This window comes from Brachyhypopomus gauderio, chromosome 17 (genome assembly GCF_052324685.1).
Source record: "Brachyhypopomus gauderio isolate BG-103 chromosome 17, BGAUD_0.2, whole genome shotgun sequence".
Lineage (NCBI taxonomy): Eukaryota > Metazoa > Chordata > Actinopteri > Gymnotiformes > Hypopomidae > Brachyhypopomus > Brachyhypopomus gauderio.
Genome location: NC_135227.1, coordinates 13,596,813 through 13,617,220, shown reverse-complemented (window position 1 = coordinate 13,617,220; position 20,408 = coordinate 13,596,813). Strand labels below are relative to the sequence as shown.

At 41.7% G+C, this 20,408-nt stretch overlaps 3 protein-coding genes across 5 annotated transcripts; 1 reads left to right on the top strand and 2 right to left on the bottom strand.

The window, feature by feature from the left end:
- Positions 1-5,120: 5,120 nt before the first annotated feature.
- Positions 5,121-10,642, top strand: znf839 (zinc finger protein 839). Its single transcript, XM_076977513.1, has 7 exons — positions 5,121-6,302; positions 6,598-7,518; positions 7,696-7,893; positions 8,164-8,256; positions 8,544-8,690; positions 8,814-8,933; positions 9,149-10,642. Exons 1-7 carry the CDS (start codon positions 5,379-5,381, stop codon positions 9,863-9,865), a joined length of 3,120 nt encoding a protein of 1,039 aa, XP_076833628.1. The 5' UTR covers positions 5,121-5,378; the 3' UTR covers positions 9,866-10,642.
- cinp (cyclin dependent kinase 2 interacting protein) lies at positions 10,141-12,887 on the bottom strand. Of its 2 annotated transcripts, none has more exons than XM_076977523.1 (5): positions 12,745-12,887; positions 12,293-12,464; positions 12,068-12,194; positions 11,809-11,938; positions 10,141-11,672 (listed from the first exon to the last, which is right to left on the bottom strand). In XM_076977523.1, the coding sequence occupies exons 1-5, from the start codon at positions 12,749-12,751 to the stop codon at positions 11,470-11,472; spliced, it is 639 nt and encodes a 212-aa protein (XP_076833638.1). In that variant the 5' UTR covers positions 12,752-12,887; the 3' UTR covers positions 10,141-11,469. The 2 variants fall into 2 exon arrangements, with proteins under 2 accessions (XP_076833638.1, XP_076833637.1); XM_076977522.1 differs by lacking the exon at positions 12,745-12,887 and having other exon boundaries at positions 10,141-10,203; positions 11,442-11,672; positions 12,293-12,699.
- adprs (ADP-ribosylserine hydrolase) lies at positions 12,328-20,379 on the bottom strand. Of its 2 annotated transcripts, XM_076977521.1 has the most exons (7): positions 20,049-20,379; positions 15,302-15,398; positions 15,002-15,209; positions 14,560-14,747; positions 14,165-14,265; positions 13,686-14,062; positions 12,328-12,464 (listed from the first exon to the last, which is right to left on the bottom strand). In XM_076977521.1, the coding sequence occupies exons 1-6, from the start codon at positions 20,233-20,235 to the stop codon at positions 13,698-13,700; spliced, it is 1,146 nt and encodes a 381-aa protein (XP_076833636.1). In that variant the 5' UTR covers positions 20,236-20,379; the 3' UTR covers positions 12,328-12,464; positions 13,686-13,697. The 2 variants fall into 2 exon arrangements, with proteins under 2 accessions (XP_076833636.1, XP_076833635.1); XM_076977520.1 differs by lacking the exon at positions 12,328-12,464 and having other exon boundaries at positions 13,475-14,062.
- Positions 20,380-20,408: the final 29 nt, after the last annotated feature.

The following is a 20,408-nucleotide window of genomic DNA, read 5'->3' as shown; positions in this document are numbered from 1 at the left end:
GGTGCTCTCAGCCTAAATGACCTAGTGCCCTGACTCACCAAGGATGTCATGGTGATGTCATGATGTGGTGATATGCTTTTAGATTTTATATATTACAAATAACAATATAAGCTTGTTGAACATCTCATTAATTGTGTGCATGGGCATTAATATAGATTTGGCCCAGTACTCTGCAGATTCAACAGGCTCAACTCTTCTGGGAAAGCTATCCACGACATTTTGGAGTGTGTCTGTGGGAACTTGGGCCTTTGCGGGGTAAGGTACTGATGCTGGAGGAGAAGGCCTGATTCCCTATTGATGCTACAATTCATCCCAAACCTGCTGAGGTCAGCGTTCTGTCCAAGTGACTGGAATTCCTAAGCTCCACTTAAACCATACCTTTATGGGCCTTATTTTGTGCAGATGGACACGGCCATCTTCTCCTGACATCCGCTAAACCCTGATTTGTCCTCGGGTGGCTGGAAAGTGAAGCATGATTCACCACTCCAGGGAACACATTCATACTGTTCAACAGTCCAGTGGCAGTAGGCTTTTCACCACTCCAGCCAACACTGGGCTTTGCACATAGTATCTGAGCCTTGTGTGCAGCTGCTCAGCCATGGAGAACCACTTCATAAAGCTCTGGCAGCACAGTTTGTGTGCCGAAGTCTTTTCCAGGGGCAGACTGGTACTCTGCAGTGAGTGACGTAACAAAGGACAGACAATTCTTACACATTTCTGTACTCTGTCTGATGTTGTTGATCATAGATGTTTCAATTTCACAATATTAGCACTAACAATTGACCAGGTCAGATCTGGCAGGGATCACAATGTCCAATCCCACCATGTGACAATGTGGGATCTGATAAGGGTGACACATTTAAAGTCACTGAACACTTTAGCATGACCCATCCTACTGTCAGTGACGTCTATGTGCTCCACATGGCTATGTGCTAGACCATATACATCTGTTAGCAACCAGTGTGAATGAAACCCCTGAACTCAATAAATAGGACATGGACATCCCTTCAAAGACATGCTTTCCACAAACACATCTTCCTCTCTCAGCTGGCTTGTTTAGATTGTTGTTGATTTTGTGAAGCACCAACCAGAGTTTGAAATCATTTGACCATATTTCTTGTCTGCAACAGTAGTTCTATTTTTAGCTAAAAGTGTAATCTATAATGTGTGTTGCATACTGAAGGCCTCAACCGATTATAATTAGCATACTTAGCAGCCAATTTCTCTCCAAGCAGCAAAAGCTCTTAACTTTAAACATTGAAAATAGTCCTTTTCTAGTAAAAACTTGTATAAGTTGGAATAGACATGTTGATTAGAGATGTTAATTATGAATCCCAGGGAGATCTCTCCTTTCCCCCCTCTCTCTCTCTCTCTCTCTCTCTCTCTCTCTCTCTCTCTCTCTCTCTCTCATACACACACATCTGGTTTGCTGATCCTGTCCTGCCCTTATTATCGAGGCCTGTCAACAGATTATTGATACACACTGTTAATTCAGTCCTAATTTATTTTAATTTACTTAGTGTCAGTGTAATTAATTTGTTGACATCTGGAGTGATTAAGCCTGGCTTATAAGATAACAAAAGATGTTATATCTATATCTCATTTTCCACCAGATTTGTGTTCATGGTGGTACACTTTTAGAAATTTGAGCAATAGACATTGGATTTTGTAAAAAGCACTTTTGAATACAAACATGCAAGCACGTCACCAAAAATAATAAATTAATGTGATATCTGTGACATCTATACCTGTAATATCCATGGCATCTGTATGCTGTGATCTGTATCAGATGAACTTGGTTAAGTTGAGTTCAGCATCAGTGGAAAGTGACTTGAGGATAATCCTGTAAAATCATTAATGAAGTTTCACAGGCATTGGCTGTTGCTTATCAGTGATGTAAAGATTATCAGGACTGAGATGGAGAACATTCTTCTAAGACCAAAATCTATTATCTTTTGAGTAAGGAATAGATTTATCTGATTTATTTGCAAACTGCTTGGAATGTGGACATTTAGAAAATAATTACATATATGTCTAATAAAGTATACTATATAAAATATTATACAAACTATATGTATATATTCAGATGAGCTAATGAAATGACACACTGTATTAATTAACTTCTAACTGAAGAGAAATTTTAATTCTGATTCAATAAAAACCCTCAATGTACATACTAAGGACATTAGGTAGAATTCACTAAGCTATATCAAAACAAAGGACACAGGTGAACTCCTTATTTGACCCTTGATGTGACATTGGATTGGAATCAGGTGCTGTGAAGTATACAATCACCAGCCATTTTATTAGAAATGCCTACCTTACACCACACTAGCCAGTTTATTATGCACACCCAATCTTAAAGGTTCGTTTTATAGGTGTTCAGCGACAGAGTGCAGGCCCTATGTTGCCAAGCATCTTTGATATTATTTGTGTGGGGGACTATTTTAAACAGAGCAATAACAATACTATGGTGGTGGGTGTTGCCATGTCATGAGTGTATCAGTCACTGCAGTTCTTCTGGAGTTTTACATATGTGACATTGCAGGGTTGAAGGAGGCTTGTCAGTCAAACGTGCTGACAGAAGGTGTCAGAAAATGGTATTAAAAGCATGCCTAACACAAATTGTGAATGCCAAGATGTGGGATATAGACTGTACCTGTACAACTGCGCGGTGTGCCTACTACATAATGAAGAGGATGGTGATTGTAATGATGAAAACAGGTGCTCAACCTAATCCAAACAGCTGGGAGCCACAGCCATAAAAAATATAGTAGTATACTGCCATCTGTTGGACACCGTTTGTTATGACGATGTCATATGCAATGCCATGCTCACCATTTCTATAAAATTGTATTCCTTTTCATTCCTGCTTTAATACACCCTGTGTAGGTCTGTAAGTATTACAAACACTCTGTATTTGTAAAGTCTGAATTTAAAACTAAGCAATACATGTATACTGGGAATCGTAGACCTTTCCATACATTACCCCACCTCCCCAGTTAAGGAACCAACTGTAATTGGACAATACACATTTTCCTAATAAAATAATATATAGGACTTGTTTGCAAGTTCTTTGTATGATTTTACTGTCTTAATAGCCTCAAAGATATAATGTAGGCTGCGTATAAACAAATGCATCCTAAGTAGTACTAAGATAACTATGCTGTTATGCAATAAGTGAGATATCTTAATTTTTGTCTCTTAACGGTAGTGCATTCCTTTGGTAGCCTATATAACCTTTTGTGTTCAAGAACCCTTAGACTACTTTTGTCACTTATCTCATCTTGCTGCCGTAACAATAGATTTCCCCTTGTGGGAAAATTGTAAAAAGGTTATCTTATCTTTCGATTTAAAAAAGGCTATCTAATCTTATGTATCTAAAGTCTGAAGCTATAGCCGGCTGGGCTATTTTGGGTTGGTTTTTGGGATCGTTTAGACCGGAGAATGAAAGACTAGATAGGCTACACGACATAGGGTTAAACTACAGTCATGGCCAAATGTTTTGAGAATGATATAAATATTAACTTTTACAAAGTCTACTGCTTCAGTTTTTATAATGGTAATTTGCACATACTCCATAATGTTATAAAGAGTGATCAGCTTAACAGAAATTAATTGCAATGTCAATATTTGCCTAGAAAATGAACTTTATCCCCCAAAATACATTTCAACTTCATTGCAGCCTTGCCTTAAAAGGACCAGCTAACATCGTTTCAGTGATTGCTCCATTAACACAGGTGTGGGTGTTGATGAGGACAGGGCTGGAGATCAATCTGTCATGATTAAGTAAGAACGACACCACTGGACACTTTAAAAGGAGGCTGGTGCTTGGCATCATTGTTTCTCTTCTGTTAACCATGGTTATCTCTAAAGAAACACGTGCAGTCATCATTGCACTGCACAAAAATGGCCTAAGAGGGAAGAGTATCGCAGCTAGAAAGATTGCACCTCACCTTGGAGCAAGGCCTGGTTTCAAGGAGGGCAGCAGAGAAGCCACTTCTCTCCAGAAAAAACATCAGGGACAGACTGATATTCTGCAAAAGGTACAGGGAGTGGACTCCTGAGGACTGGGGTAAAGTCATTTTCTCTGATGAATCCCCTTTCCGATTGTTTGGGACATCTGGAAAACGGCTTGTTCGGAGAAGACGAGGTGAGCGCTACCACCAGTCTTGTCTCATGCCAACTGTAAAGCATCCTGAAACCATTCATGTGTGGGGTTGCTTCTCAGCCAAGGGAATCAGCTCTCTCACAAACACAGCCATGAATAAAGAATGGTACCAGAATGTCCTCCGAGAGCAACTTCTCCCAACCATCCAAGAGCAGTTGGTGATCAACAATGCCTTTTCCAGCATGATGGAGCACCTTGCCATAAAGCAAAGGTGATGACTAAATGACTCAGGGAACAAAACAGAGATTTTGGGTCCATCACCTGGAAACTCCCCAGATCTTAATCCCATTGAGAACTTGTGGTCAATCATCAAGACAAAATGCAAGCACTGATTGTGCAAGAATGGACTGCTATCAGTCAGGATTTGGTCCAGAAGTTGAGAGCATGCCACGGAGAATTGCAGAGGTCCAGAAGAATGGTCAACACTGCAAATATTGCTGCATTAACTCATTCTAACTGTCAATAAAAGCTTTTGTTACTCATATGATTGCAATTATATTTCTGTATGTGATAAACATCTCACAAACACACATAAAAACCAGAGGGCAGCAGATCATGTGAAAATATATTTGTGTCATTCTCAAAACTGTTGGCCATGACTGGACAGATCAAAATCTCAGTAAGGAGTTGCGGTAAAACATTTAAGTGTGACATTCTTTTATAAATAAATTAGCTACATAAGTGAATAATGTTTGTTTTCAAAGCTACGGAAACGGGTCGATTATCCTAAGATACAAATACTTGTTTTCGAAATGACGCCCTCGTCTAATTTCTTCCCTAACCTCTTTCAGAGACACGATAGTGAATTATATCCACCTGCTCATACGTCTTTGTCATACTCGAAATCAGGCGGTGCAAGAACAGGTGGAAAATGGCGCGTAATACGTAATACGTCATCACTTTAGGAAGCGGAAATGACGGCATTTGTTGTTATTCACACCCCCCCGCCCCCACCTCGCCATCGTAGCATGGATGGGAATATCTATCGCCTAGCTACCATCGCAACCCGATACATTTTAGGATTATTGCATTATTGCAGCTAAACAAATTTCACATGTTTCGGCCAAATATTTGACACGGGTGCATTTTTTTCTCTGCATTTAACAACAATCCTTCAGCATTTATCGTTAAAGAGCACGTACGTGAAGGTTTTAACGACCGTTTCCAGGCTATCTGGCTAACTAGCTAGCTCGCTCCCGTAATCAAAATGGCGGACAACGAAGATGAGAGCAATAACACGAGCGGCGCTGCCGCGGCGGAGGCTGACCCACCGGGCGGGAGCGGCGCTGCCGCGGCGGAGGCTGACCCACCGGGCGGGAGCGGCTCGCAGGTGCACGTACCGACCGCGGCTGCGCTCCCCGCCGAGGGCGAACATCGCGTGGAGGCGTGCAGCGTTAAGGTGTGTACCGTGACCGCGGCTGGCGGAGGGGGCGGCGGACAAGGCCCGTCCGAGTCGGTACACGGCGGTTCGGGACCCGACGGAAAACCCGCGGACGGCTGCCAGGAGGTGATGGGCCAGATCCTGGGCGCGGAGGTTTTAACGTCGTACGTGCAGGCGGCCGATAACGTGGAGGGAGCCATCACGACCGTGAGCAGCGAGTTCCTAAACGCGCTTGCGCCCGCCACCACCATCATATACGTCCAGCCCGACGGGAGTTTTGTGGAGAGTTCGGGGTTGTCCGCCGAGGAGCAGCAGCAGCTCATCGAACAGTTATCCAAACAGCAGCTGGTCCAAGTCACGGGGAGCGAAGCGGCTCGCATCTTTGAGCAGACCCAGAGCGCCAAACCGCCTGCCGCCCCCTCCCAGGCCGTTAAACCCGGGACAATCTCGTCCATCGACATGCAACAGGTTATAGACCACGTTAACAAGTCCCAGGTGATTGCTCAGACGGAGCCGGTTCGGTCTCACGCAGCAGCCCCTAAAATACTGCAGAGGACTGTCACGGCGCAGCCGACGTCGTTTATAACCCTTGAGCCAGGAAACTTGATTTCATCAGGAGGATCGCTGACCGCGACCATACAGCCCCAGCCGTTTACCATCGTCCAGAACGCGTCTCAGCAGTTACAGAGTGTTGCCAAACAAGTGGCACTGCAGCAGTCGCAAAACGGTGCACACCTGATTCACCAAAAGGTAAGATCAATTCAGTACGTACCCCCAAATGTAAACCGTCCGCTATGATTGATGACATTACATATTTCAGTCTTCGACCTTTTTTGTATGTCCAATTCATTTTTGTCGCAAACAAATGCTCATAGAACTTCATGCATGTGGGTTTTGTGGTCTGTGACTCTATAAAAAAGAGTTTGTTGTTATTTGTTGGGTCATTCAGGCCGTTTTTTTTTATTTTTTAAGATTGAAGTGGTATTCGTAGCCTAAATATTTCTATGGTATTACGCTTATAACTTTTTTTCACTTACATTCCCAGGCTGTAGAACCTATTCACATTCAAGTACAGGCACCACCAAAACAGGAAATCAAGCAACGTCAGACTGCTCCCATTACAATCTTGCAGCCACAGAGTCTGCCAGTAAGCCAGTCTGTGGTTAAAGTCTCAACTGTGGGCACGGTTAGCACTCCTCAAATAATCCACATTACCCCAGTGCCTGGACAGCAGCAGTATTTCCTACAGAATCCAGGAGAGCCCCCTATTCAGCTTCTCCTTCAGAAACCAGCTCCAGTTGTGAGCAGCATTTCTGTCCCAATTGTGCGCAAAGTTCAGGCACCTGCTCCTGCTCCTACCCACAGCCCTAACCCTGCCAAGAGCCCTGCAATCAAGCCAGCCACAGTAGCCACGCCTCCAACCGTGATATTGGCTCCAACTCCGCCCACCAGCGTTTCATCACCGACCACAAAGGTGTTGGCTCCACCTACCAAGGTTACTACTGTTGTCACAAAGGTGTCGACCCCAGCTGTTGAAAAAGAGAAGCCTAGAGTCAAGAATCGACAGAAGAAGCCCCAGAAAATCCAGACCCGCTCTGGTCGTGTGTCCCGGCCTCCTAAGCACAAGGTGAAGGACTACAAGTTCATCAAGAACGAAGACCTGGCCGAGAGCCATCAGTCAGACTCTGATGACTACTCTGAGATTAGTGTGGAAGATGAGGAGGGTGAAGAAGGTAAAAAGAAGGCAGAAGACCGTCTAAACCTCCGCAGTAAAGCCTTTAAATGTGACGTATGTGAGAAATCCTACATAGGCCTGGCTGGGTTGAACAGACACTACAGATTAAATCCCACTCATGAGAGAAAGCAGTCACCTCGCCCAGCAGAGGATGACGCCAAGCCTACGGTGGAGCTGCCAGTGACCGAAGCCCCCAAAACTAGTCCTGTGAAAACAACTACCACTCAAAAAGTTAAGATGTCTTTTCTTTAATTAACATGAAGTTAGGAGAATAATTGTTTGTTTTGTCGGCTGTTTGTTTAGTTCTTTGTCGTGTGTGGCTGTTCTTAGAGTGATTCCAACAATGGTTACAACAGCACTGCGGTACAAATGGCAAATGACTTAACTAGATGTCGCTCTTCTATACAGGTGCAAGCAGATTCTACTAGACAGATAGAACCACGCAGACCTGGAAGACCCAGGGGGTCTGGCAGACCTAATCTTCCCAAGAGGCTCGGGCGGAAACCCAAGAGGGGCCGTCGGGGCCGCCCCCCTAAACACCACACGGCAGCGACAGCAGTTACTGTGGAGCAGCAGGCACAGAGACAGAGAGCTCGACTGACACAAGTAAGGCTCTGCCTAGAGACAACATTCCAGTGCACGTCGGTAGATTTCTTTTTGCACCGTCATGACGTGCATGCAGTATATAACGGCAAACTTGGCGAAGGAAGTAGAAAGGAAGGTGGTCATTATTGTTAGTGCTTAATAAAAACAAGGAAGGCAAGGTGTCTGTTAGTATTTGGCAGCAGTCTGAAAATTAGGCACGATAAGCTATTATAAGTATCTTGAGGAGGATGCACCAGAGTTGCATATTAAGAAATTGTCTTCTCTCTTCAGTTTATACAACAGTATGATGATGAGGACCTGATTGAGATTGTTCTTCCTCGCCTGGCCAAGGTCATGACTGTATGGGAGTTTGTCCTAATGAAGGTAATGCATTATACATTAATTCCATGTCATCTTCAGTTACTGAATACACAGCCTGTGAATACACAGTGTGTGTGTGTGTGTGTGTGTGTGTGTGTGTGTGTATATAAAGTGAGAAGCAGACTGCATTGTTAGTGCTTTTGTTCATATGGTATATGTTTTTAATTCAAGCTTCAATGCTTTAATTGAACATCTCTTGGGGTAAATTTAAGTCGATACAAAAAGTGAAGAAGTAAAAAAAAAGCACTATGAACACTACAGTTGTGTATTTTTAATTTCCTTCCTTGAAGGTGGAAAAGGGTCACCCATCAAAGCAGCAGTTTCCCAGTGTATATAGAGAATTTGAGCAACTCTACAGCCAGGTGAAGAAGATGGCACAAGAGCACTTTAGTATTGCACCAGCTTCCCGAACCGCTATAGAGGTCAACAACATGGAAGTAAGAACCCTGTTGTTTAAATAATAGAAACAACAAAACCATGACTATAATAATAAATTATTTATAATTATAAATTATTATTCCGTATTTCCTCTTTTTCATATACATCTTTGTCTCTTAAAGGTCTTCAAATCGCTGGGTATTACTGATCCATCTAGTGCATTGACACTCCTGACTTCCCCTCAGGGACAACAGGGTCTAGTGAGGCCAAATCAGGCCACAAAGAACTTAAGGAATATCGAGGTGAACCTATACAGTGTGTTCCTCATACATATATACACATCCTGTTGACACTGAAGATGCAACTACAATGTTATAAGAGCATTTTCATGTCACCAGACATTTCACTAGAACTACTTGTAATCAATATATTTGGGCTTGTCATAGTCATGTCATGTTACCAAAATTATTACTAGATAGTGTATAAGAGCTCTCACATATTTGTTTTTAATTTTTAGAATACCAAAATGCTGCCGCCAGCAAAGAGGTTTAAAATGGAGAACTGTGGTGGAGAGAACAATGGTTCTGCTGTAAATCAGAATGGTATTCAGAAGGAGGAGTCTAGTGATGGCTCTGCAGTGGTCCGGGAACCCCAGGTGCTCTTGACCCGTCTGGAGAACTTGACTCCTGAAGCACTTGTTGATGGTGAAGCCTCACCGAACCCTGACACGGCCCCTGGAGTACAGCCAGAAGAAGAACCCATGGACACAGGAGATTCAGTTCTCAATACTGTGGCTTCCAAACCTCAAGAAGATCCTGAAAGGGAGCTTTCTGACGTTCTTGCAAGCGATGGGACCGTGGACATTGCGGATGAGGTGAAACAACTAGAACAGGCATTGAGCTCTGACGCAGAATATAAAAGTGCCCCTCAGGAAACTGTGGCACAGGACGTGAGCTGTGATCCTCCGCAAGAAGGTGGCATGGGAGAGGCAGGAAGTACGGAAGAACCTGTAGCCAGTCAGGCATCGCTGCCTGTCCAGGCTGAAGAAGAAGCTCCGGTGCTCATTCAGACAGCAGAGGGCCTGGTCAGGCAGAGCGCTGAGGAGCTGGCCTCTAAGGGAATCGTCATTGTGAATGAGCCAGACGGCACCACCATGCATATTGAGGCACCAGAAGGGGTGCCTCTGGAGACTGTCCATGCTCTACTTGGCATTGAAACTGAGAGAAAGACTTGAGGGGCTGCCAACTTGTGAAACCCTATAATTTGTCGGCCACTCCAAACAAGCTGCATTGTGGTGTTTTTTTTTCAAGGAACTTTTTATTGCAATTCTTTGTAAATTTGTAAAAACAAAGTATTATTATTATCATCACCATCATTATTATAGATTAGTGCAATGTTTTTGTTCAGTCTTTGTTAAAGTATGTAAGATTTAGGAGATTTGACACGTAGACCTGTTACCTTTACATTTCGTTATTCTAGCTGCCAAAACTCTTCTTTTCCTTCCCCTAGCTATGACGTCGTCTTGGTACACGTACCTACTGTCCATGATGTAAATCGGAACTCTGTATATGTCTACAGGGTGAAACAAAATTACAGTACAGCATGATAAATATGCATAGATAAATGCTTTAAGCACTCAGTACATGCAAAAGAATGATTTATGGAAATTAATTTGATAAACTTCATTACAATTTGTAATGTTCCTCAGGAGGGAAAATAAGATGGCTGACATTAAACCAAGTTGGATTAAACTACTTAATCAGATGAGAAATTTGAAGGTTAAAGAATAAGCATGTCTTGTGTCTAAAATCCCAGGTTACCTCTATATAATTGTTTCATTGTTTGTTACATGTCAAATAGTAGTTTGTCCAGTTCAATGGTCGTTTAAAAAGCACTATTTTATTACTTTTTATATAATCTTTGGGCATACTGTGTTTTTTTCAGACATCTCAACATTTGTAATACCAAGGGAATACATGAACAGATAACATTAAAACAATCTTTGCGAGTGCCTTTTTGTAACTTGAGACTACTTCATATAAGATCTGTCATATAGTCTTAGACAAAGGAATACAAAAGTGACAAAATGTTTTCCATCAAACTAAATGTTTCTTAAGGCTCATACCAGTTAGTAAACTTAAATCATAACAAATCATACAACAAAATTTTGCTAACTAGAAATGTTTTTGTGCTCAAATAGTCACTGGCTTCATATGCCCAACAAGCTGCTAAAGTGAAAATCAAGGTCAAGTCAAATGTGTTACTAAGACTAAATTCAGTGAGTGGAACCGGTTTAGTTTCAGAATTATACCTTTTTAAATAATTCATATCCAAATCTATATGTAGTAGGAAAAACACAAAATAGGATTTTAGAAAAAGAATGGCTACATGCTACTTGAGGCCTTATAGCTGCAAACTCACTTCATATTCTATTATTTTACTGCATTCATTAATAGACCTCTTAATAGATGACAAAATGCACAAAACACCAGGATTAGTCAAATCTATAGATTTCTTTTGTGATGTGTGTGTATGTATGTATGTGTGTGTATGTATAATGTGTCAGGCATACATAGGTTTAAGGAAACATCTTTAGTTCAGTAAATGATATATTTTACATATATATATCATTTTACATTAGCTTTTTTTTAAATTACTTCCACAACAGAAGCCTGTGCTGTATGTGAGCACAGAACACGTTTTAATGCCATAGTATGTTTCATTAGAAATTTGAGCAATTTTGGCATTCCAGAAAACATTGACCTTTTCCAATTCAACGTAAAACCCATTCTCACTTTCTACCCACTTACTATAAAACAAAAGCACTTCCACAAATGATCACAGCGCTCTGTGACCTGTCTCCATCAGCAAGCTCTCCAGCAGCAGTTTAGTGGAGTCCTCAATATAGGGCTGGTACAGCCAAGAGGAGAGGTAGACCATGGAGAGATCCGTGTTAGTGGTGTGGGCCAGTTCCCGTAGTATAAATCTCTTGAGGGCCAGCTCCTGCTCATAAGCATCATACAGTCTGGAGGACACTTCAGCTGCACCAGACAACGTGGGAATCAGATTAATGCAGGTTTTTAGACTGCAATTGTAATGCATATTGTATACTACTGTAAAAGGCTTAATCTATTTTTTGGACTATGTTGCTATTCTTAATGAATATTTGCTTCTCACCAAACTGTTGGGTAGACCATGTCAGGAAGAGTGGGGCTGGTCTGCCTTTTGCTCCATACTGAAATTTCTCCAATTCACATATACCCTTTTCAGCAGAGACTATTTTTTCCATTTTTGACAGAATGTGGGCCTTAGGTGAAAGAAACATTATATCCATTTACACACTACAAGGTCACCACTGCACAAATCATTAAATATAATCAATATAAGCATGTTTAAAGGAAAACACATCTATTTGATCTTCCAAATCAAATCATACCATTTTGTCTACAACATCCTGTAGTTTGGTGCATTCAGCCTGTAGCTCTTGGCTGTTCTGATGCATTGACGAAGGAGATACTGATAAATGATTCCCCTCCATAAGCACATCATTCTCCTTTACAGACCTGTTCCAAAGACCATGAATGAGTGAAGTTGACCAATCTGAAAACAGCCATCATAAATATTCAAATGCAGCATATTCAATATGAGAAGAACGCCTTACTCTTTGTTTATTTTGAAATTAACAATTTTGGTGGCGACAGAAGATCCCTCATCATTCAGGCGGTCCCATTTCAGGATAAGATTGTGCCAGTCTGCAGCATTGTCCTTCAGCTTTCTGGCGCTTCCCGTCAAGTTACCTTTTCTTGCTGAGGTCGGGGTCTCACAATGTTTATCTACAATATACAAACAAATTAATGCTAAGTCACCAGAAACAGGTTTGGACTCTATTGAATCCCATTTCATCGCTGTGTGAAAGCAAAGCTGATCTCATCAGTCAAAGCAGCTGCGCTGTATATGAAAGCATTACAAATTAACTAGGCATATATATGTAACCAAGCAACTGTGCGCCAATTAGCGGATAGAGGGGAAATGGTCAGACATCAGTCTTTCTGGTTGCAAACAGCACACAATTAAATGCTGGGATTTAATTAAATTAAATCCCAAAATGCTTACCGCTCATTTCACATGTGTTACTATATACGTAAACCACAAACACATGAAAACACAAGCTCTAATGACTTCCGTTACATGCACCCATTCTTTTTCCCTTGTATTTAATCACTGGCGCATTCAACTTTGTAAAACACATTACTGCCATCTACAGGAAGGATAATATGTTACACCGAAAACATATCAATACTGGATAGTTCCTTCTTTTTCCATTAGGAAACTCCTTCCAGTGCCCAAAATTATCAGCTAATTTTTTTGCACATTAAATGTGGATACAGGTGAAAATTACAGTCTATTTAAGGGTTGCCCATAAACATAGACTTTAACTCTGGTATTAGTTGCAAGTAGGGTTGCCACCTAGGTCTGACAAAAAACAAGGAGACACTCATACGCGAACATAAAATGTTACCGGGGGCGGGTGTAAAATGGACACAGCAAGAAAAAAATACGGATTTTAAGTGTGCAGAAACAGTCTAAATAGTCGTTTGAACTAACCTAGTGAAAACCGGGACATTAAATGAATGTTATTATAAAAAGAAGGAAAACCGGGACAGCCCGGGAAAACCGGGACAGCAGGCAACCCTAGTTGCAAGTTAACCTTATCTGAGTATAAACAAATGAAAAAGACAATGTCTGTTATAGAATATAGAATAATATTTTCATTTACCAATTTCTTTGCATTTGCAATTTTAAAGAGCATAATTTTGTCTGTTGTTGGTTTGAAAGAAGGCCATCATCACAAACATTTCACCTGTTTTGTTAACATTTTAAGATGGAAGTGCTTTTGTTTTTTTATTATTATTGTAAACAGTTTTCCACAACATAAGACATATGCCACAATGTTTTAGCCTTTTAAAAAGATTTGCTCCATCAGCTGTGAGACCCTAGGTGCTAAACCACTGTCGTGTGCCTGAGCATGAAAGGGTGTGTTTGTTTGTGTGTACCAATATGGTGGGTCAGTCAGTATTTGGTGGATGCTGACTACTGCCATGTGACTGTGGTTGATCACTCAAAGCCATGTCATCCTCTGGCTGTTGGAGGTGGTACAGTTTGTACAAGCGCTCAGCCAGCTGGTCGGCTTCCTCTGCTCCCTCACAGCTCCTCTGCCAGCTTTGGGGAATACCCACAATGCCATAGTGGGCCCCTGCGATGGCACCTGCCATGCAGGCAATGGTGTCTGTGTCTCCACCCAGGGCTAAACTGTAGGCTATTGTCCTCTCCAGTCCACCGTAGCGCTCTGGCAGGCCTTCCCGTGCCTCCAAGCAGTGCAGCACACAGAAGATGGCTGTAGGGACAGACTCCAGAGCAGCAATGCCGTTCCCTACAGACACAAGACAAATTAACGTGCGGCACAGATACACACTAAGGCCTCCAGTACACTGGAATTCACTCATTTAAAGTACACTAAACACAGAGTACTAACCAAGTTCTGAAATGACCTCCTCAATGCTGACGCTGTTCCGCTCCATAAGCTCCTTGACTTTGTGTAAGCGTGTGCAATACGGAAATTCTGCCAAATTAAGCCTGTAAAAAAGAATTATTTAGAATTGGAATGTATTTAATTTAGTATTTAATTGATATGAAGTCAGATCAATTAATTAATTCCACTGAAGCTTCAGACCATATATGACATTATTTGCTATTGAATTTAAGTGGTTACAAATCAAACATATCAAGATGTCATAACATAGTGGTAAGACCTAGTTAAACCCAAAGTTAGTGCATTAATCCAGCGGTCCTGCTTATTGGCCAACCCCCTTGAAATGTATTATGTAATTACTGATATGAAAAAGCCTCACTGATGAGCTAATCACTCACGCTTTAGAGTCACGCTGGACAGTCTCATCTTTCTCCACTTCCTCCATCTCAGAGATGAGCTTGTTGATGAACTCCTGTGGTAAGGCCAGGGTGCCCTGCAGAGACAGGTGGACAGCAAGAGCCTGCAGTACAGCTCCATTGTAGCCAAGAGAGCAGGAGTGGGTAAGCATAGCACCTAGCCTGGAGTACTGCAGGGAGGGAGGGAGGGAGAGGGAGAGAGGGGGAGAGAGAGAGAGAGAGAAAGGCTTAGAACAGTTTCACCATTTAATGATAAGGAGGAAACTGATTCCTTAAAGTTCATAACTTGTATGTACCCCCTGGACAAAGGCACATTTTACAGAGGTCGTCAGTCAGTTATGGTGTAGAAACCACTTATTTTAAGCAGCCAAAAAAAAAAAATCTAAAGTAAAAATTTTGAATGTCATTTAATTTAGATACACACCCTCCTGACGTCAGCAGCATTTTTGAAAGCAAGGGCGAAGGGGGCAGCTCTCATCGCCCCACCGTTCCCGAAGGACCCGCGCCCGCCAAACTGAGCACGCGCTGGCTGAAACACGTCGCTGAGTTGAGGCGACGCGAGTTTCCGCAGAACTTGGATGACTCCTGATCCATAGCCACGGCCTGGGGCAAGGCTATACTCTTTTGCAAATCTACAATTAAAAGGTACATAGGAATATGTAAACACGGGGAGAAACAGCAGTGTACAGACTTCACTTTCACCGATAACACTTCCAAAAACTACCTGCGAGCCATGTCTTGTTCGTCAAACCCCGTCCTGGTCAGAAGTGAATGGGCAACACAACGCAACATAGCTGTGTCATCACTATATTGCAGTATTCCTGAGGAGTTATAGATATGACACATGAGGGAACAGCAGATCAGCAACTCACATTTAAACACTAAATGTATAAACAATTTTTTAATTATCTGTGTGGCAGCAGCCACTACTCCATCTGGGGAAACTTTTACAGTTTTTTTTTTGCTATCGCCAGGAACCAACTCCTAAAACCATGTCGACAAAACTTAACACACAGTAGCCGAAGCCACAGACACCCACACACCATGCAAAATGCCTCAAGCTTTTGAAAAAAGCAAACTCCTCAGTTAAAACTCTTGCTAAATTGGCATTTTTGCATCCAAACTGCACAAACATATCAAATGATTTATGCACACACATACACCATCTTTATCTATACGACAACTCTGCACCGATGTGATGAATGGAAAACACCACTACCTTCTGTTTTCAATGTGCAAGGGACATTGCTCTAATATCCGCATGTATGTGTCCATATTCAGTACATATACACCATAAAGTAAACCAATTACTGTAAACCAACAAGGGAATGTTAATTTTATAATTTTTTAACATGATCAGTAATGCAACTCATTCTGTACATACTGCAAAACATAGATAGCAAAAAAGTAAACAAAAATGGCTTGTAACGGGCATAAAAAATTAGGGTGCATATTGTTTCTTATTTGGGTTTGGCCACAAGAGCTGACCAATATCACAGGCGCAGTCCTCTTTGGCCAGACAGCGGGGTATGTACAGTCTGAAGTGACACATCAAGCCCTGGAATGTATCCTCAATGCCACAAGCTTCCACCATTGCCTGGAGAAGGGGAACGTGTTGGTGGGGTTGGTGATCATAGCACGTCCACTTCCATGCAGAAAATAACTCCTTAATAGGATTGAGGAATGGAGATTATCAATTGCGGGTGTTGAATGAACCAGTTGTGTACCCGAGCAGCCTGGTGGAATGTTAGACTACTCTGGTCCATCCCCATGGTGATGAGGAGAGTATGTCATGCAGAGTGTTGGTTGTCAAGGGCATTGTTGTAGGCATCAAGTGTGGCATGATAATGAACACCACCATTCTGGCTAATGGCTGAACAGACTGATGTCACCACCACTCTCTGAAACTAAACATTACAATACATGATGACAGTACGAAATAGGCATGAAGTAGTCAATATTGTGTTTCACAGGACTAGGGTTGCAACGGTATGAGATTTTCACGGGATGATAACCGTCTCAGGAAATACCGCGGTATCACGGTTATCACAGTATCACAGTTTGTTACATACACTACCATTCAAAAGTTTGGGGTCACTTAGAAATTTTCTTATTTTTGAAAGAAAAGCAGTTTTTTTTTCAATTTAGCTAACATTAAATGCATCAAATACACTCTATACATTATTAATGTGGTAAATGACTATTCTAGCTGTAAACATCTGGTTTTTAATGCAATATCTACATAGATGTATGGAGACCCATTTCCAAAAACCATCACTCCAGTGTTCTAATGGTACATTGTGTTTGCTAACTCTGTAAGGAGGCTATTGGATATTTAGAAAACCCTTGAAAACCCTTGTGCAAGTAGGTTAGCACAGCTGAAAACAGTTTTGCTGATTAAAGAAGCTATAAAACTGACCTTCCTTTGAGCTAGTTGAGAATCTGGAGCATTACAATTGTTGGTTCGATTAAACTCACAAAATGGCCAGAAAAAAACAACTTTCAATTGAAACTCGACAGTCTATTCTTGTTCTGAGAAATGAAGTCTATTCCATGCGAGACATTGCCAAGAAACTGAAGATTTCCTACAATGGTGTGTACTACTCCCTTCAGAGGAGAGCACAGACAGGCTCTAACCAGAGTAGAAGGAGAAGTGGAAGGCCCCGCTGCACAACTGAGCAAGAAGACAAGTACATTAGAGTCTCCAGTTTGAGAAATCGACGCCTCACAGGTCCTCAACTGGCAGCTTCATTAAATAGTACCCGCAAAACGCCAGTGTCAACGTCTACAGTGAAGAGGCGACTCCGGGATGCTGGCCTTCAGGGCAGAGTGGCAAAGAAAAAGCCATATCTGGCTAATAAAAGAAAAAGCTTAATATGGGCAAAATTGGACAGAGGAAGATTGGAAAAAAGTGTTATGGACAGATGAATCAAAGTTTGAGGTGTTTGGATCACACAGACGAACATTTGTGAGACGCAGAACAACTGAAAAGATGCTGGAAGAGTGCCTGACACCATCTGTCAAACATGGTGGAGGTAATGTGATGGTCTGGGATTGCTTTGGTGCTGGTAAAGTGGGAGATTTGAACAAGGTAAAAGGGATTTTGAATAAGGAAGGCTATCACTCCATTTTGCAACGCCATGCCATACCCTGTGGACAGCGCTTGATTGGAGCCAATTTCATCCTGCAACAGGACAATGACCCAAAGCACACCTCCAAATTATGCACAAACTATTTAGAGAAGAAGCAGGCAGCTGGTGTTTTATCGGTAATGGAGTGGCCAGCGCAGTCACCAGATCTCAACCCCATTGAACTGTTGTGGGAGCAGCTTGACCGTATGGTACGAAAAAAGTGCCCATTAACCCAATCAAACTTGTGGGAGCGGCTTCTGAAAGCATGGGGTGAAATTTCTCCAGATTACCTCAGCAAATTAACAGCTAGAATGCCAAAGGTCTGCAATGCTGTAATTGCTGCTAAGGGAGCATTCTTTGACGAAAGCAAAGTTTAAAGTAGAAAATTATTTCAAATAAAAAAAAAACATTATTTCTACCTTGTCAATGTCTGGACTATATTTCTATTCATTTTGCAACTCATTTGATAAATAAAAGTATGAGATTTCAGGGAAAACACAAAATTGTCTAGGTGACCCCAAACTTTTGAACGGTAGTGTATATTATTAAAAGATACACTGACCATTAAAGAAATTGCAACAAAAGTTTTTTTTTGTTCAATTAACTATTTATTGTAGAAACCAGGAACTATTGTATACAAAATGTCTCCTTTATAAAAAAATAAGCTGTACACCTATTTATAAATACTGCTAAATTAGAGAAACCTAAATCATGGATTTCAGTAGGCCTACAATTATTTAAGTTTAAATTATTTAATATCTGATACACTGAGCCTGGTCAGTGTCTAATCAACAACTGTTGTAAACGTCCGTTTTACTGCCAAGTTGGAATATAACCAGATACTATGGAAGCCCATTCCCGCCACCTAAAATAAAAAAAAAACAGCACATATATATATTTTTACTCATTATTAAGTAAATTGCTCTCATTATTTCGAGATACTAAGTCACTATAGTATCTCGAAATAATGAGATAGCAATTTACTTAATAATGAGAAAAAAATATATATGTGCTTTTTTTTAATTTTAGGTGGCGGGAAGGGGCTTGTGCTGACATTTAGGCTAAAGTATTTGAAAATGCTTGAAATTGTAACTACTTCGTTTCACAACAAATAGCTGTCTGACTGAACAGTTCTTTTGTATTACGTTAACAAATATGAGCCTCTTGTAATTCCAGGACGAAATATGAGAGAACGTGAAGACGTTAAGATTGGACGTTTTGAAAAAAAACCATTAAATAATGTGAATAAAAAAGCGAATTTGAATTATTTCGAGTATATGTATAAATATTTACCTTAATTAAGTTTAACGTGCTGTGAAATATTGGAATGGACTTTGAAAGAGACGTACAAGTGTTTTAATGCCACCTTGTATAGGTGTATGAACGGTATGATAACTGTGCATTTTAATACCATGGTATACCGTGAAACCGGTTACCGCTGCAACCCTACACAAGACACTGGACTACAGTACCAGTGAGATGATAGCACAGGATAGTTGCACATATTCATAGCGCAGTTGTTTCATACTGTCAGATTTGCACTCAAACAGTACCCTGAAAAACTGACTCATGCACACTTGTCTTTTCAGGAGATGGCCCGGTGCAGATAAGCTCACTGAATGGATGTTGCTCAATGTGACAAATTGTTGGTAATTATGTGCTGTTGTAGTTGTCGTAAACGTAAGCTATTGTCTGCTCTGACCATGTTATGGTCTGAAGAGAACAACCATAATCTTCCTCCAGCAAAAAAGGGTAGTCTAACAGTTCTGCAAATACATGAAATGAGTGGGTTTTCAGCATGAACTGAAACGATTTTGGAAGTGATTACTGGTGTGGCGTTACACTACAGGAGTATAGTCATTTACACAGTTTGGTTCTGCGAGTTCAGTAGCATGGCACAGAGCACATGTCTCCATACCTACTCTCATTTTAAAATGTCCGGATGATGCTACAGTGTAGCAGCTCAGAATAGGCTGCGGCCTCGTGAAAAACTCAGTCCAAGGTTGACAGCCATGATGAGCTCATCCATGATGAACGCTCGTCCACTTCCTTTGCCCAACTATGGCTTCCATTGTTTTGCAAACCAAGATATGTAACCTGTGGCCTCTTCATAGGGCTCAGGTTCTGATTTCTCAATATCTGTAAACATAATCTAAAGGAGCCATTTGTTAGAATTCTAAATGAGTGTAATATAGTTCTTATAGTTTATGGTGCTTGCAGTTTAGTGTACCAGGTCAGGTAACCGGTTAACTGGCCTGTACCAGCTACACACTGACGGACAGTAGAGGCTGTGCCACATTCACACGTTTGCGACTAACATAAGAGTTTGCAAGTGCTTACCATCCCCTCGTGTGTCATCGTCCAGCCCGCTAAGGTGCTGGAGAACCCGGTCCATAGGCACGTCTTCGGCTCCTTCAAACTCGCCGCCTATACAATCTCCCAGCACGGCACCGACGAGGGCGCCACGGAACCGGTACAGCGTCGACACCGGTCCCGCTAAAGCGGACAGCTTCACTGCGCTCGTCATTCTCCCGCAGGTCGGCTAAGCCAAACACCGCTCCTCCAGTGTAGAGTAGTTTTAAATAGCTAGATGTGCTGCAGGCTACATTTGTAAACGAGCCGCTGTGAATTGCGTCGTGACATCCGTGATCTCTTTCCTGTGTGTCATTGACCCGTTTATCTACCGTAAAACACCATGTA